Here is a 16,426-nt window from a genome sequence, read left to right as displayed (position 1 = left end):
TTGGAGTGAGTCACTAACCCTCCTGGTCTGGTCTCCCCTCCCCTGGCACGATGAGCCATGCCTCCCTCAGTAGTCTGTCATAAGGATGAATGTCTGGCACGCGCTTGTCCTCGAGTGAGAGGTCTGGAATGCCAGAGAGTGCATATCTGTCTGTATGTCTCCTCCCCAACCACAAAAGACTTTGAGCTCCTTCGAGAAAGAGGCTGTGTAAATGCAGCACGATTAGAGCGGTCATGATGGCCACCAAGGTGCCGATCTGGGTGACAGCTGGGCCTGCAGTCATCAGTGAGGTTGGAGCCGCTGGGTCTCTGACTGGCCTCTGGTCAGTTCGGGCTCTCAACAGGGAAAAGAATCCCAGCTGGCTGGGGAGTCAGGCTCCGCAGGTATCTTTTCAGGTGGGCACCTCCCGGGTGGCTTTACCAAACTGGTTGAGCAACAATGTCTGACCTCTTCCTGGGGTGGTCTCCAGCCCTAGAGCAGTGGTTCTCACACTTCAGTGTACATCACAAACACTTGGAGGACTTGACAAAACAGATTTCTAAGTCCCACTCCCCGCGTTTCTAAGTCAAGAGGACCAACCAGGGCATAAGAAGTTGCATTTCCGCATAGTTCCCCAGTGATGGCACTGCAGCCAGTCCAGGGACCCCACTGTGAGAACGCTGCTCTAGAAACTACCTCACAGTGGATGAATACCCAGCCAGTGGAGAGACAGGCCGCCCAGGATGACATACCTCTGGGCCTTGGGCCAGCTCCAGGGACCCGGGCCATGTGTGTGGTCTGGCCTCCAGTTTCCCCGGCTGTGGTGTTGAGCTGTAATCATTGTTTTTCTTCCAGAAGTGTGCTCAGTAGACTGTGGCACTCACGGCGTCTGCATCGGGGGAGCCTGCCGCTGTGAAGAGGGCTGGACAGGCGCAGCTTGTGACCAGCGCGTGTGCCACCCCCGCTGCATTGAGCACGGGACCTGTAAAGATGGCAAATGTGAATGCCGAGAGGGCTGGAATGGTGAACACTGCACCATTGGTAGGCAAACGGCAGGCACCGAAACAGGCACATATTTGCTTTATTTTCATAAATCGTAGATCTATAGTGATGGTCGTGCGTTGCAACGGGCTGTTCCTGCAGGGACACGAGTGCTCTCCAGCATTTCCTGCTGCCTCTCCAAATCTCCCAGGGCGTAGGGAAGGGAAAAGCAAGGTCCTGATTGGAAAAGGCTTTCCCTTCTTTCCAGAATTCCAGATGGGGAGGAAAGGGAGCAGATCGGATAAGAAAATCCATCCAAATTACTAATCGTGGAGAAGGGAAATGCACACGCATGGGAAATGGTCAGGGCCTGGAGGTTTCAAGCACCCCAAATGACTGTGGTCTTCAAGTCTCCCCTTTTTGAATACCCTCCCAGCCGGATCCCTGCTTGCTGGCAACAATTGAACTCACTTCTTTTAGACCAGGTTGGATGCAGGGCAGGACTCCCAGGTTTCCTGGGTAACCAGGTACCCCTCTAATAGGTTTGAGCATCCCCTTGTTGTCCCAAGACAAGGCTTTGTCCTTGGGCTCCTGACCCTTCCCCTCACCACCACCATCGAAAAATGTCTCCTCCTCTGGCCCCATTTCATTCTCACTCAGTCACCTCTCTGTATATATAAAGCTTGATGACTGAGAATATTTCTTAAAAGGTCATTTTCTTTAAGAAGTAATACTTCTCAAGTTTCTTCGGTTTTGGTTTTGTTTGTGTCACGGTTTGGGGTTGGTTTCGTGCCAAGCTGGCTGCGGCCACGTGCTTGCATGGAAACTCTCGGAGAAGTCTCTATCCAAACTACTAACATGGCCCCTTGAACTTACCTTTGATTCTAGCCATTGAGTTGGGGGCCCTCCCCTCTGTCCTAGCCCCAAGACCCCAGGCACCTGGAGTGAGAGGCAGGGTTAGGAGCTTCTCCAGGGCTGACTCATGAGCTCAGACTCAGTTTCCCATGCTGTTCATTTGGGTGGTCAAGCAGAGAGAAAGTGCTCTCTGCATTAGGTTTCCCCCAGTTCTATCTAATTGGGCATCCGAGGGGCAGCGTGCCTATCCAGGCCACGACCATAGCACTGGGACCCTGCCGGGACAGTCTGTTGGCAGTGAATTGTTTTTGCAATCGTTCAATGATGCTCCAGATCCCGTTCCCCCTGCAGCCGCTTTCATCTTCAGTTCCCTGCAGAGTCTGGGGGATAATTCAGAAGGCTTTCAAGGGAAGGAAGTGCACAGCCCAATACTGAGACAGTTTAAAATCCTTATTAATAGCTCCCACTCTTCAGGGGTGCTCCTCTTGATATACTTTTGCATGCTTGGTGTGATCTAAATACAGACCCTCCCCGCCCTCATACCTCCGTTGCCCCCAGTCTCCCTCCCCAAAAGAGCTCTTGCCAACCAGTAGCCTTTAGGTAGAAAATCCCCCTTTGCCTCAGTTCACACAACCCAGCCTCGGCCTCCCCTTTGCTCCCCCCTTCCCGCATCTGCCGAGGGTTTAGCATCCCACAGGGATGCCTGCTGACTCTGTCCTACCTACAACTCATCTCTACTCTGGGAAGAGCTCACAGGAGGGCAGCCCTGATGGATTAGAGCAGAGGTCGGAGAACTGTAGGTGGGGGTGCGGACCAAATCTAGCCTGCTGCCTGTTGCTCTGTGGCTTACGAGCTAAGAATAGTTACATTTTTTTAAGGGTTGAAAGAAAAATATTTCCTGACACATGACAGTCATGTGAAATTCCAATTTCAGTGTCCCTTAAACGAAGTGTTAGTAGAGAACAGCCACACCCATGTGTGGGTGTATCAGCAGCTTCTGCACTGCACCTTGGCCTTAAGTCATGGCAACGTGGTCCACAAAGCCATTTGTTGTCTGGTGCAAAAAAGACAGGAAAAAACTGGCCAACCCCTGAATTGGAGAGTTGCGCAAGTGTTGGCAGAGAGGGAGGAGAAAAGAGAAGAGGGTCAACATTCACTTTAGAGAAAGGATACCAATTGTGACTTGAAGGCCATCGGGGGCCAAGAGAAAGGGAAGGGTCCAAATGTCACAGAGAGCGAGTGGAGAGAGAACAACTGTTGCGTGGAAATGTCTCTGGGGCCTTTGAAGATGAAATGGGAAGATGGTAACTTGAGTCTCATAGAAGATGGTGAGGATGTGGCCAGCAGGAGAACACGGGAGATGATTCTTTCTAGCCAGCCCTTTGGGTGAGATGAATTAGAGAAAGGTGTTTTTGCTACTTGAAGTGTCTAGTTCAAGTTTCACGGCTCCGTGAGCTCTTGAGAAACAGAGAAGGTGCAGGTGTATATGCCAAGTAAAGCTCCCCCAAATGAAGCTCGTGACGTCCCAGGAGAGTCTCTCCTTCATCTCATGACTTCCTGAGCTCGCACTACGTATGTCATAAAGCTCTTTATCACCAGAGTCTGTCCTTGTGAGAAATGAGGGCTCTGTGGTTTTATCAGTAGTATCAGTGCCGCCTCCCCACAGATGTACATTCACTGGGCTTTGCTCAGAAAAAGCCAAGCATTCCTTGGTTGGTGAGATTTGCTATTCAAAATCTAGAGGTGTTCGTACACATGTAATTGCTCCTTTTGCTTTTCAACCTCTGCCCCCCGGAGCTGTTTCATGGAGTTTTCATCTTTTATTTTGAGCAGACTCTCCTGTCGATTCACTCTAAAGTGAATGGCTCAATTTACAAGCCCAGAATCAGTCCTCCTCCTCGGGGATACTGACGGTCAGAAAAGAAAGAGGGGCTCTTTGGCCCCTTTCAAGCAGAGCCTCAAATGCTATATTTTGAAAATAGAAAATAAATAAGAATGAGATGGCACCTAGCCTGCAAAAAAAAAAAAATAATTGCATTGGGAGGTTCGGGATAGGGCAAAGCGGTGGGTGCTTGGGTTGTCTGTGGTCTATTTTCAAAAGGTCATGGTGCGACAGTTTTCTTAGGGTCATTGCAAAGAGTCAGCTAAGCATTTCACATCAGTCCTGGTGTATCAAGTTTATTTTACCCAAGGAAGCAAGAAGACAGATGCAGGGGGGAAAGGGATGAGGATAAAAGCACAGCCTTCCAGAACTCAATCAAGTAGAATCACCAGGATCTATCCACGCTTGGTCAGATGCGTTTCTGGAATTTTTTCAACCAAATTATTCTTTTATATTTGGATATTTAATACATATTGCTAAAGATTTAAATATAAGGTATAACATTTCAGTGTTAACTGGTAGAGCTAACTTGCCAACAGGTTGGATTCTACCAAGCAATGATCTTTTATTAACTCTTTCTAACAAGTTAAATACAGAGTATGGCGAAAATCTCCAGAATTGCAGAGAGGAGAAATAGACGTTGAATCTAAATCAACCACAGTTCACGTATCTCTTTGGAATATATTAGCATTATTTGAATAGGCTGCAGTTTACTCATATGAATAAGTCAGAAGGCACATTGTGTGGTTAGACTAGTTTCATTCTTTAAACATAATCCTAAAATGGGTTGTTGTTCCTATCACCTGCCATCCCTCCCACCACCCCTTATTAATACTGTGGATTCAACCTCAGCGGTCTATTCAAAGTCTGTAACACCAGGGCGTAAAGGAACCGTAGAATAACTCAGAAATCTCTATGAACTAGAGTCAACTCAGATAAACATCTCTTATAAAGAAACAGAGTAAATGTTAACATGTTCCTCAAGCAGAATAGTCGGGCAAAATACAGGGAGAGACCAAAGTTCTTATTGCTGGAGACTACACGGAGGAAAGCAAAATGCTCATTGAGGATTGCTGCTATTATCGTAAGCTGTCCAGATATCCACTCTAAATAATACAGGCTAACACACACCCAGAGTAAATCCACCAAAACTAGGCTCTGACCCTAGCTGAACTCTTTGGTATCTGGGTAGTGAGCAATGTCTATAACGGTTATTCCAGTCTGTTTACTTTTTCTATGTGGTCCTGACCTCCAGCTGCATTTCAGAATCGTGAGGACTGGATTCCCAGGATCGTGTGGGACTGAGTAACCTGCTCCTGTACCACAAGTCAGAACAGTTTTCTTTTCCCTCTATCGCACTGGGACCCTTCTATTTTTCCTCTTTAATTGGTTGGGGAAAGAACTGGGTTCTTGTGATGTTAATAAGGAAAATGAATCTTTACCCAAGGTAAAACCAGCCGTGCGACAATCTGATGTGCTGATTAAGTGATTGTCATCAGGAGTAGACAGGGTCACAGTTCAAGAGGGAGAGGGCTCCGGAGCTACAGGGAACAGGTCAGGAAGAAAACGACTGTCAAAATGAACCAACTTCAGGGCTTCCCCGGTGGCGCAGTGGTTGAGAGTCCGCCTGCCGATGCAGGGGACACGGGTTCGTGCCCTGGTCTGGGAAGATCCCACTTGCCGCGGAGCGGCTGGGCCCGTGAGCCATGGCCGCTGAGCCTGCGCGTCCGGAGCCTGTGCCCCGCGACGGGAGAGGCCACAACAGCGAGAGGCCCGCGTACCGCCAAAAAAAAAAAGAACCAACTTCAGACTGAGTACAGCTGCTTCTGCATCTCATTCCAGCTTCATTTAAGTTATGGAAACTTTTTTTTTTCTTGTAGCTATTATCCTTCAACATTTGAGCTTTCATGACTCTACAATGAGATATCAAGTTGAGATAAAATTAGCCACTGCGGAGCCATCCTTCCCACTGGGTCTTTGGAAGCAGCTAATTCTCTGATTGGTTCATTAACCTATTCCTCCGGGGGCTCTTATTGGAACCTGTACTAGGATCTCCATTTTTATTTATTTATTTTTTTGTGGTACGCGGGCCTCTCATCATTTTGGCCTCTCCCGTTGCGAAGCACAGGCTCCGGATGCGCAGGCTCAGTGGCCATGGCTCACGGGCCCAGCCGCTCCACAGCACGTGGGATCCTCCCGGACCGGGGCACGAACCCGTGTCCCCTGCATCGGCAGGCGGACTCTCAACCACTGCGCCACCAGGGAAGCCCCAAGATCTCCCTATTTTTTGAAGTGAAAGCCTAAAGTGATAGTTCTTCACTGTTTAAGATTATGGGCAGCAGACAGTAGGACATGTTCCACTGCTGCTTTTTTTTTTCCTACACGTAGGCCAAAATGTGAGCCTTTTCATTGAAGATCAGGAATCACCACATGCCCAGAAGTTCTCTTCACGTCTGGGTCAGGCAGTCTGCCCAGGTTTCCTACCCAAACTCAGAACAAGGCCCTGGAGGTAGAAGTTATAGGAACCCATTTTCAACTCAATGCAAAAAGTGGAATATAATGAAAGGGAAAAAAACTGCCTCGCAAGTAGTGAGACTCTCGTAGCTGAAAGTGTTTAGTTTCTTAGCCTAGATGTTGAAGAGGGCCTTTCAGGGGAAGGTAGACTAGATAGACACAAAGCTCCCCCTGGCTTTATGGCTCAACCATCCTCTAGTTTAAATGGAAACATTTTTTTGGTATGACTTTCTATGTGATTTAGTAACATATGCCCCAGCAGAAAAGGAGGTCTCATCAAAAAAGAAAAGAGGGGAAGAAGTCTTGCAGTTATAGTTCTGTGGGGAGACAGTGAGTTGGAGCATTCCTTGTACCATCACCTTCATGTTTCAGAGGGTCCCCTTGATGTACTAGCACGTGGCCCGCAGGGACAAGGCCAGATCCAACAAGTAGATAGCTTGATACGAGGTATCACCGCCTTCACAAGAGCAAAGAACTAAAAACAGTATGGAACTCTTAGAACAGAAACCCATGGGTGAGAGTTAGCATGAGGAAGATTCCAGACTCAAAAGAAAGGAAAACATCAAAGAATAAGAGCTGTTGGAAAATGGGCTGCACTCCCTGAGTGTGTGTAGTGAGTACTTGGTCGCTTGAGCTTTTACAAAGAATCAACATTTCTTCCAAGACTCTCAGTCTTGGGTTCCACAATATACACTCAAGACTTTATATTAAAGAAAAAGGGAATGCAGAGAGGGCCCTGGAGCAATGAACTCCATAAGATGTTCATGATGGGCATTTTCTCATCACTTGCTATCTGATCATTGTGGTATCATGAAGAATAAATGGACAGAGGACAGGAGCTCTGTGTTCTAGGCTTGACTGTGCCACGAACATTCTGGGTGCCCTTGAGAAGTCACCCAACCTTTCTGACCTTAGTTTCTTCCCAAGGCCAATGAGGGGGGTGAACCACATCACTGCTTTCTAGAGTGTGGTCCACCAACATGAGATGTTTTTGTTGGTGTGCAAATGTATTTTATTGACTGGTTATATGGGGCTTTTAAAAAGAAATATTAGGAAAAACCATAACTAGCTCGTTAAACTCATGGTTACAAGGGCATCAATGCTTAGGGATGTTGAAAAAGCAGGTAGTGATATTAGGCCTAAGTAAATTTGAAGAAAAATATTAAGTAAATAACACTGTAGATATTGCAAATGTCACGAATGCAATATGTGATTGACTAGATTTAGAACACACTTGGATGAGATGATCTCGAAGGACCTGTCCATCTCCAGAAGTTTATTACTTTTGATGCAAATATATATGCATCAAATGGAATGGTCCACTCCAGGACAATCAAATCTTTCTCTCTTCTATAAGGTCAGGGAGGGTCTCCAGGTAGATTCCCATAATATACTGATACACTTTACATCAAAGGGATGGATACAGCAGAGTGTTGGTTTTGCCGATGATACGTTGTGAATTTTGTTAGTCTGATTGTCTGCTCATCTCAGCTCCAGTTTATATCTGATTTACCTAGAGAATGCTTCTGTGCATTGAAAAACTTCCTTCAGTGGTTTATATTTGTGTTTCTTTTTGTCCATTTATGTTTGTGTTTCTTTTTTAAAATTTTTTATTGAAGTATAGTTGATTTAGAATGTTGTGTTAATTTCTGCTGTACAGCAAAAGTGATTCAGTTATACATATATATACATTCCCTTTTTAAATATTCTTTTCCATTATGGTTTATCATAGGATATTGAATATAGTTCTCTGTGCTGTACAGTAGGACCTTGTTGTTTATCCATCCTGTATAAATTAGCTGAAGTCTGCTAACCTCAACTTCCCACTCCATCCCTTCCCCAACCCCCTCCCCCTCGGCAACCACAAGTCTGTTCTCTATGTCTGTGATTCTATTTGTTTCATAGATAGGTTCATTTGTGTCATATTTTAGATTCCACATATAAGTGATATCATATGGTATTTGTCTTTCTCTGTCTGACTTACTTCGCTTAGTATGATAATCTCTAGGTCCATCCATGTTGCTGCAAATGGCATTATTTCATTCTTTTTTATGGCTGAGTCATATTCCAGCGTGTGTGTGTGTGTGTGTGTGTGTATACACCACATCTTCTTTATCCATTCACCTGTCGATGGACATTTAGGTTGTTTCCATGTCTTGGCTATTGTAAATAGTGTGCTATGAACATAGAGATGCATGCATCTTTTCGAGTTATGGTTTTGTCCAGATATATGCCCAGGAGTGGGATTGCCAGCTCATATGGCAACCCGATTTTTAGTTTTTTGAGGAACCTCCATACTCTTTTCCATAGTGGCTGCACCAATTTACATTCCCTCCAACAGTGTAGGAGGGTCCCCTTTTCTCCACACCGTCTCCAGCATTTCTTACTTGTAGACTTTTTTTTTTTTTGTGGTACGCGGGCCTCTCACTGCTGTGGCCTCTCCCGTCGCAGAGCACAGGCTCCGGACGCACAGGCTCAGCGGCCATGGCTCACGGGCCCAGCCGCTCGCGGCATGTGGGATCCCCCCGGACCGGGGCACGAACCCACATCCCTCGCATCGGCAGGCGGACCCTCAGCCACTGCACCACCAGGGAAGCCCACTTGTAGACTTTTTAATGATGGCCATTCTGACCGGTGTGAGGTGATACCTCATGGTCGTTTTGATTTGCACTTCTCTAATAATTAGCTATGTTGACCATCTTTTCACGTGCCTGTTGGCGATCTGTGTGCCTTCTTTGGATATATTTGTATTTCCTAATTAAAAAAGAGATGGTGTTAAAGTAGAGGTCCACCTGACTATATCCACGTCACTTGCATTTGAGCAATGCAAGCATGATAATGAAGGGATTAAGACACAGTCTTTCGTGTCAGTCTACCTGAGATCAAATCCGAGCAGATTCCTTAACCTCTGTGTGCCTCAGTTTGTCTGTAAAATGAGAATACCGAATACGACCTCCCTCGTTGGGTTATATGTAAAGTAGTTGGCCCAGTGCCCATCATAAAGTAAAAGCCAAATCAATGTGAGCGAACATCATCATCATTATCCCCCATTATCACCATCATTATCTACTACCAACGTAAGACAGGGCACAGGGGAGGATTATCAGAATCAACTTCTCTTTAAGACAGTTCTGCTACCTTCAGTCTCCCTCTCACACATCTGCCCTCAATCCATCAAGCAGTTAGCAGCATGTCGAGAATAACACCTACCCACTCTCCATTTCCCAAAGGTTTGTTCTGTAACCTGCTGGCATCTGGTCCTAACAGAGAAACTGCCTCTCTTACCTGGAATTGAACCTGCTTATTTTACCAAACAGCCCAATTGTACACGAAGCCAAACCTCTGAATATCCTTAGGTTAATACAGGTTAATATTAATACAATTGTGAAATGGGGGTTTGCTGCTTTCAACCAAAGTTCCCCAAACTAGACCTCTTGGACATATCCAGGGGTAGCCAAGAGTTCTCTGAGAAGTTATTTTTAATTCTGGGTTTCCTTTTGACCATAAGTATACTTCAAAAGGAAAAAAACTTTTCCCTTGAAATATTACTTTGGAATTCTGTTATTATTTGAAGAGAATAAAACTTCAGTTCTTTAAGCCAGTGTTTCTCCATATAGGGACCACAGACATATTCTGGAGGCCTTTGGTAGGAATCTGTTCTCCTTTAAGAAGAAATCTGGTATTTCTTACATTTGAGGATGTTGTCAGCTCAGTGTGTCTTAGAACACCTTGTCCTGGTCTCGCCTTCCCTTACTCCTTCTCGTTCCTCATGACTCTGGGTTCTAAGATTCTATCTGCCTGGCTCTGTGCATCAAAGAATGACCTAGGAGCCTCAACTTCGACTCAGTTGAGTAGCACACATGCTCTTTGGAGAGTGAAGACTCTCACTGGTCTGTCCCTATTCAGCCCAATAAACTTCACAATTACCCGCATTCCTCCCAGGCTGCAATTGCTCGACTCCTTGGAGCATAACCCAGGGGTCATATCTGGGGATTCTTTACAATTCCCTGGCTCATTTCCTGGGCTATCAGGAGTCATACCGGATATCCCAGATGTTTATGGAAGAAACAGATTTCGCATTCTCTCCCAAGTTGCCTGCCTCGTGGGGTTCACTCTTATACTAACCCGCTTTTTTCACAGCATTCTATTTCACAAGCTCTTTTTCAAAGGCTTGCCTTTATTGCTTTTGGAAAATAGGGTACCATCATTTATTTATTTATTTTTTTTTTTTTTTGCGGTACGCGGGCCTCTCACGTTGTGGCCTCTCCCGTTGCGGAGCACAGGCTCCGGTCGCGCAGGCTCAGCGGCCATGGCTCACGGGCCCAGCCGCTCCACGGCATGTGGGATCTTCCCAGACCGGGGCACGAACCCGTGTCCCCTGCATCGGCAGGCAGCCTCTCAACCACTGCGCCACCAGGGAAGCCCGGGTACCATCATTTTGAAAACTCGCCAGTCGAAGTCAGGGATTATTGCTCTCCTCTTCTATCCTTGCCATCGTGCATTTCTATGTATCGTTATAGCCAGACTCGCAGAGGCCTTCATACCACTGACGATCTCTCAGCCTTTCCCTTCATGAGTAATAAAGAAAGCAACCTCGCCAAGTAGCAGCTCGGAGAAAGTTGAGTATTTCATCATAAACATTCTCGGGATAATTAAAACGGATTAAATTACAAGAGAAAATGCATTTAGTTAATCTTTCCTCTAATTAGAAAAGTATCCCTGGCTTTAAGTAAAGTGTTTGTTTTTAAAAACATGTTTTCATTGTAATCAGTACAGGGGAGGCCTGCTTGGTCCTCAATGATAGGATTCAACATCTGCAAAGTAATTAAAAGCTACCAGCCAGTGTTTTTTTGATGATTAAGATCCTTCAGGAGCCTATTCAGTCTTTTCCCATTGCTTTCACCATGGGATTCTCCATAAATGACCTTACTCTGTGGTCCATGGTGACGTTACCCTCTTTCTGTGCCCAAACGGTTGAAGATGTGGCTGACTCGTCTTAGTCAACAAGTGTCAAGCGGGGAGATTAATTCAGGAGAGTTTATATACTTTTCCAAGTGAGCTGGGATAATAGTCAAAATGAGACCAGTAGGCAACATGAGACATGCATGAAATAGAATAGGGTCACAGTCTAGCCCTCCATGAGTTCTGTTCCAAGGCTGACAGATCCCACACTGCCCCAAGCCCTGCAAGTCTGTCCCACCGGTAAGGAATGAGTTACATCACTTCTTCAATTTTACGGTTCATCCCAACTGCAAAGCTTCCTCCCCACCCTCACCCCAGACATTCCTAGAAGTTTCCAAATATGTCTCACATGTTCATCTTTAGCCCATTCAGATTCTTCTAGCTCAGTCCCCTCAGTGAGGCTGCCTACAAAATGCAGTTAAGGGGAACCCTAGGATACTTCCCCTACTGCCCGGGTCCACGCCAGGGGTGTACCAGCCAGGACCCTCAGCACCCACCCTACTGAAGCCCTGCTGTGTTTACACACAGAAGGAGAGAATGCCACACTCTGCCACGCTAGGAGACTTTATCAGCTGGTAACATGTTCCTTTGAGAAAACGGCCCTTCATTTTTTGCCTATAGCCCCTCTCCCATACTTCAAGGTTTTGTCCCAGGGCTGGGCTGTAGAACAGACCACAGGATCCTTTCTGTTTCCTCACCTGCGTTCATCCTCAGACACCTTCTATAGACCCAGGGACAGTGAGGGATGCTCACAAGTTCTCCAAACACGGCCAGGCTCTGAATCCCAACTTAGCCTTGGGACCCCTACCGTCTACACAGCTGACTCTTAAGGTTGCTTCCGTTTTCAGCCAGCTCAACTGTCAATCAAAGAGTCCCTGTGGCCTCCCACCTTCCTAATAGCCATGTCCCAGGAGGAAGGGAGAGGGAACTGCTTCCATGTCCCCTAGACTCTAGGTTTCCAGCAGTTTCGGGCACAGTTCTTTGAGGCTGCTTGCCCTAATCATGCATGGCACCCAGCATCACCCAGCGGGCCAAACTATACATCACAAAAACTACATCCTGCCAGAGAAAGCAAGGGTTAACCAGCGTTCTAGAGACAGAAAGCCCCAGGTAATTGTTGTCCAGGAGGAATTAAAGACACAGACCTACTAGAGAATGGACTTGAGGATATGAGGAGGGGGAAGGGTAAGCTGGGATGAAGTGAGAGAGTGGCGTGGACATATATACACTACCAAACGTAAAACAGATAGCTAGTGGGAGGCAGCCGCATAGCACAGGGAGATCGGCTCGGTGCTTTGTGACCACCTAGAGGGGTGGGATAGGGAGAGTGGGAGGGAGGGAGACACAAGAGGGAGGAGATATGGGGACATATGTATACGTATAGCTGATTCACTTTGTTATAAAGCAGAAACTAACACACCATTGTAAAGCAATTATACTGCAGTAAAGATGTTAAAAAAGAAAAAGAGAAAGAAAGCGCAGAAAAAAAAAAAAAAAAAAAATTTGCTGAAGATCCTGGGCCACGAATTCCAAGTTCAGCCGCAGCAGCGCCTGGTCAAATTAGCAATGAAGTTGGTTAGAGCCTGGCCCAGAAGCGTCATCTGTCTAAAGCTGTAGGCAGAGTGATGGGCTCTGCTAAGTGTGAATTGCATTTCTTTATTTTTTTAATTATGCTTTAACTTCAAGAGGGCTTGCCAGGCAGCCTTGTCTCATCTAGAATCAATGTCGGGGGTAGGAGCCCCCAAAGATTATAAAACAGCCACCTCACAACACAGAGGAAACATTTGTACCTGATTTGATTCCAACATGTTAGCAAGCTGTCACTCAGTGGTCACGCTACTCCATCCAAGAGACACACTGTCTAATGACACGAAACTCAAACGTAGTGGCTTGGCCCTGCGAGAGAGCATCCTGGCAAGAGGCAGTGAGATTGTTTCTCTACGTTAGGTGTATGTGAGCTCAGGAAGCCCAGATGTTGCTGGTGATAGCAACGCCCGCCTGTGAATAGGGAGGGAGATTGAAGATGTTGAGAGAAACTAGCTTCTTCCTATTAACCCAGGAACGCAAGCAAGTCGAGTCGGGTCCCTGAAGCAAGTTGCTATCAGCTTCTCACCATACTTTGAATATGAATTGATTTAACTTTGTATCTCCATTTAATGGAGCCAAGAAAGATCTGTATCTGTTCACTTACAGACCTGCTCTCTGGGGGTCTGATACAGGAAATGTTTTCATATCGTAGAAAAGCCTAGCGCCGAAAACGGTCTACCCAGAATTAAACAGCTTGAAACACATAATATACATCAATACCCACTCCAGACTCTCAACAGCTACCACATCCTGTCTATAGACTGTAACATCTTCCCTCTCTGCTAACTGTGAACGCTCATTGTCAGTGCTCATATAGTTACTACTGTAGTTATCGTGCGTTCGCAGGGAGGGGCTGGTGTAAGGAAGTATGTAGCAAAAAGATTAAATGTGTGAATGAAACAGGCCTGGCTTCAAATCCATTGCCTGTCGGGTGACCTTTGGCAGTGTGTGTATCTTCAGTAAGCTTTGGTTTCTCCCGTCTGTCAATTGGAAATTAATAACACCCATGCCCTACTGTTGTGAGGGCTTCACTTATAGGTGAAGCACTTACCACAGTGCTTGATGTTCCGTAAATGTTGGCTTAGTCATCATGAACAGCACTTCTTTGTGCCTTTACTGTAGTATCCCCACTGTGTCTTCATGGAGTAAGCAGTTAAGAAAGCAGTAGGGATAGGATACAACAATGCATAGGAAGGAGCCCAAAAGTCCAGAAAGAGAGGCCGGGGTACTAGACCTCATGTGTTAAGCCAGGTGTCTGGGCCCTTCCTCTGATTTCACTCTTGCAGGAGGAGCTCTTTGGAACACCTGGATTCTGTTCCTTTAAGAAGGGAGAACCCAAGGAGTAAGTGTAAAGCAGGGAGGGCGGTAGAAATGTCCCAGGGTGGATCCGACTGCCAACTGCAGGAACGTGGGTGTAATAAACAGGAGAGCCACATGTGTTTCATTGCATGCCACGTCTGGGGTCCATACTTCCTCTCTCTGGTTCTAGCTGGGCAATGGCAACTGCGTTCATTCATTCGTCATGAAACATTTATGAAGTGCCTACTGTGAGCTGGCTGTAGCACACGCCCCCTCCCCTCTTCCGTGGGAGCCCCTGGGGCAGCAGGGATGAGAAGTGACTTGCAGAGGGGCGGTTGACAGCCTGAGGAACCCTAGACCTCTACTGCCTTTTTGACTGCATGAGACTTTGCTGTTTTCTAAGTTGGGACACCCTCCTGGTGTTTCTACCAATATTTTTGGCTTATTTTTCTACACCATGCTTTGCTCATAGCTTCCCAAGGAGATCAATGTAAGAATAGAAGCCCTGTACTTCAAATGGTAGTTTAAATTCCTTTGTAACACAGTGTAATTACAGAAAAGGAAGCAGTCAGGTATCAAACTGTGTGGATACACACAAATGACTCCCTCATAAGTGTTAATATTTCCAAAATGGAAGACATTTAGTTAAATCAAATGAAGATGGCAACTCATTAAAATTTGATTTTCCCTCCTCTCCTTTTTTATCTTTTAATCCTCCATATATGGCACAGCTTGATCAGTTAAACAGCACTCGTTAATTAAGTCTCATCTTCTGCTAGCTGTATCTATATTTTTTTTTATTAGGGCAACCTTTAGATGCTTATAATCTAATTTAGTTGGATTACTGCTTGGACATCTCTAAGTAAGAAAACTGTGGGGTTTTCAGGTAGAATTACTGGCTAGAGGAGGGTGCGGGAGAAACCAAGTTCTCCCCTGGCAGGAGCTGGCAGACAGGCCTCTCCTCTGTTGGGGGTGCTTAACCTAGATTCGGATAATGAGGGCACCATGCATTCAGTATCTTTGTTGACTATGGGGAGGGGAGGGAGGGCCAAATCTATAGAAGAAGATGTAAATTCAAACACCCCTACGTGGGTGAGGCAAGCCCAGAATAAGTAAGTGCATTAAATAGGGTGTAAAATGGTAAGGATTGGAAATAATCTGGAAACTAAAGGCCCTATCTGTGGAGGGCAGACACAACCCGCCACTGGCTGAATGTTGCCATGTAGAAATGCAAGCCTGGTTTTGCCAAATTTTCCACTTCTTCAGTAGAAGCCGGAGATCCAGATTGGTACGCATACTCTCCCAACGTTTAAATGTTGGCAAGCAACTCAAAATTTATGCAAATGCTGTACAAGCCATTCAAACAAGACTGGGGGCCAAACGAGACACCCATCAACTGGGGGCCAAACGAGACACCCATCTGTGGCCACTGACATCTCCAGTGAAAGCTGAGTGCTGAATGAGGAAACATCATTTGCCTGGATTGAGACTTGCATAGCTTTGCCTTCTTTTCTTTGATACCCCACCTCTCCTGGTGACTGGTTTAAGCTGGCGGGCGTCTCATTATCCTGATATAACGGTGATACTTTGCACTTACATGGTGAATTTTTCTCCAAGGAGCTCAAAGACTTTGTGTTGCCTCAGTCAACCTCACAACAAGCCTGTGAGGCCAGCAGGAGGCTCTTGCCCCCCAATACACGGTGAACAGCGTCAGGAAGGACTTGACACGAGGCAGCCAGGTCGACTCATTGGTTTCAATCCACGGTCTACACGATTGGCAAATACGGCATTCAAGAAGCATGGGCAGGGTTTCCAGTACTGCCTCCTCTGCTGCCCTCTCTGGCTTCTATTCCTTGCATCTGCTCCAGTTGACAGCTCAGCCCCAGATCTCAACAGTATAGGCCAACTGAGCCAGTAACTTATTCCTGTGCTGTGCGTGTGAGTGCGTACACGTCTGTGTGTGCATGCATGTGTGTGCACCCATCTGACTTCTCAGCAGGCCCAGTGTGGTACATCCGCACCCATTACAACACGTCTCTGCATTGGTCATTGGTCTAATGCCATGCTCTGAAATGCTACCTTTGCAAGTGCTCAAGACCTAGAAACTCCAGATAGGTATCTTCAGGAATCTGGATACCTGTATTTTACTAACCATGCCTGAATAATTCATGCTGCTTGAGGTCCCTATGTCCCTTTCTCTTCCTCAGTCTGATAGAATTATGATGGTAGAGGAGAAGTCTTTCCCTTACTGAGCTGGCACGTGTGCCCTCTCTGTGGCCACGGTGGATTAGTGGGAATGGCCGTGTAAAACAGGCGCAAGGGCTAGAGCAGTGCAGTAAAGGGCCAGGAACGAGGATCTTCCCTGAG

General features: G+C 46.4%; 1 protein-coding gene across 1 annotated transcript in view; it reads left to right on the top strand.

The window, feature by feature from the left end:
• Positions 1–16,426, top strand: part of TENM2 (teneurin transmembrane protein 2) — a 979,370-nt gene that overhangs the window by 824,522 nt on the left and 138,422 nt on the right. The window contains exon 12 of the mRNA XM_024753416.1: positions 835–1,020. Within this exon, the coding sequence (XP_024609184.1) occupies positions 835–1,020 (186 nt within the window). The remainder of the gene's footprint in view (positions 1–834; positions 1,021–16,426) is intronic.

Source organism: Neophocaena asiaeorientalis, unplaced genomic scaffold, assembly GCF_003031525.2.
Source record: "Neophocaena asiaeorientalis asiaeorientalis breed wild unplaced genomic scaffold, Neophocaena_asiaeorientalis_V1.1 scaffold268, whole genome shotgun sequence".
Classification (NCBI taxonomy): domain Eukaryota; kingdom Metazoa; phylum Chordata; class Mammalia; order Artiodactyla; family Phocoenidae; genus Neophocaena; species Neophocaena asiaeorientalis.
This window is presented reverse-complemented; position numbering and strand designations above follow the sequence as displayed.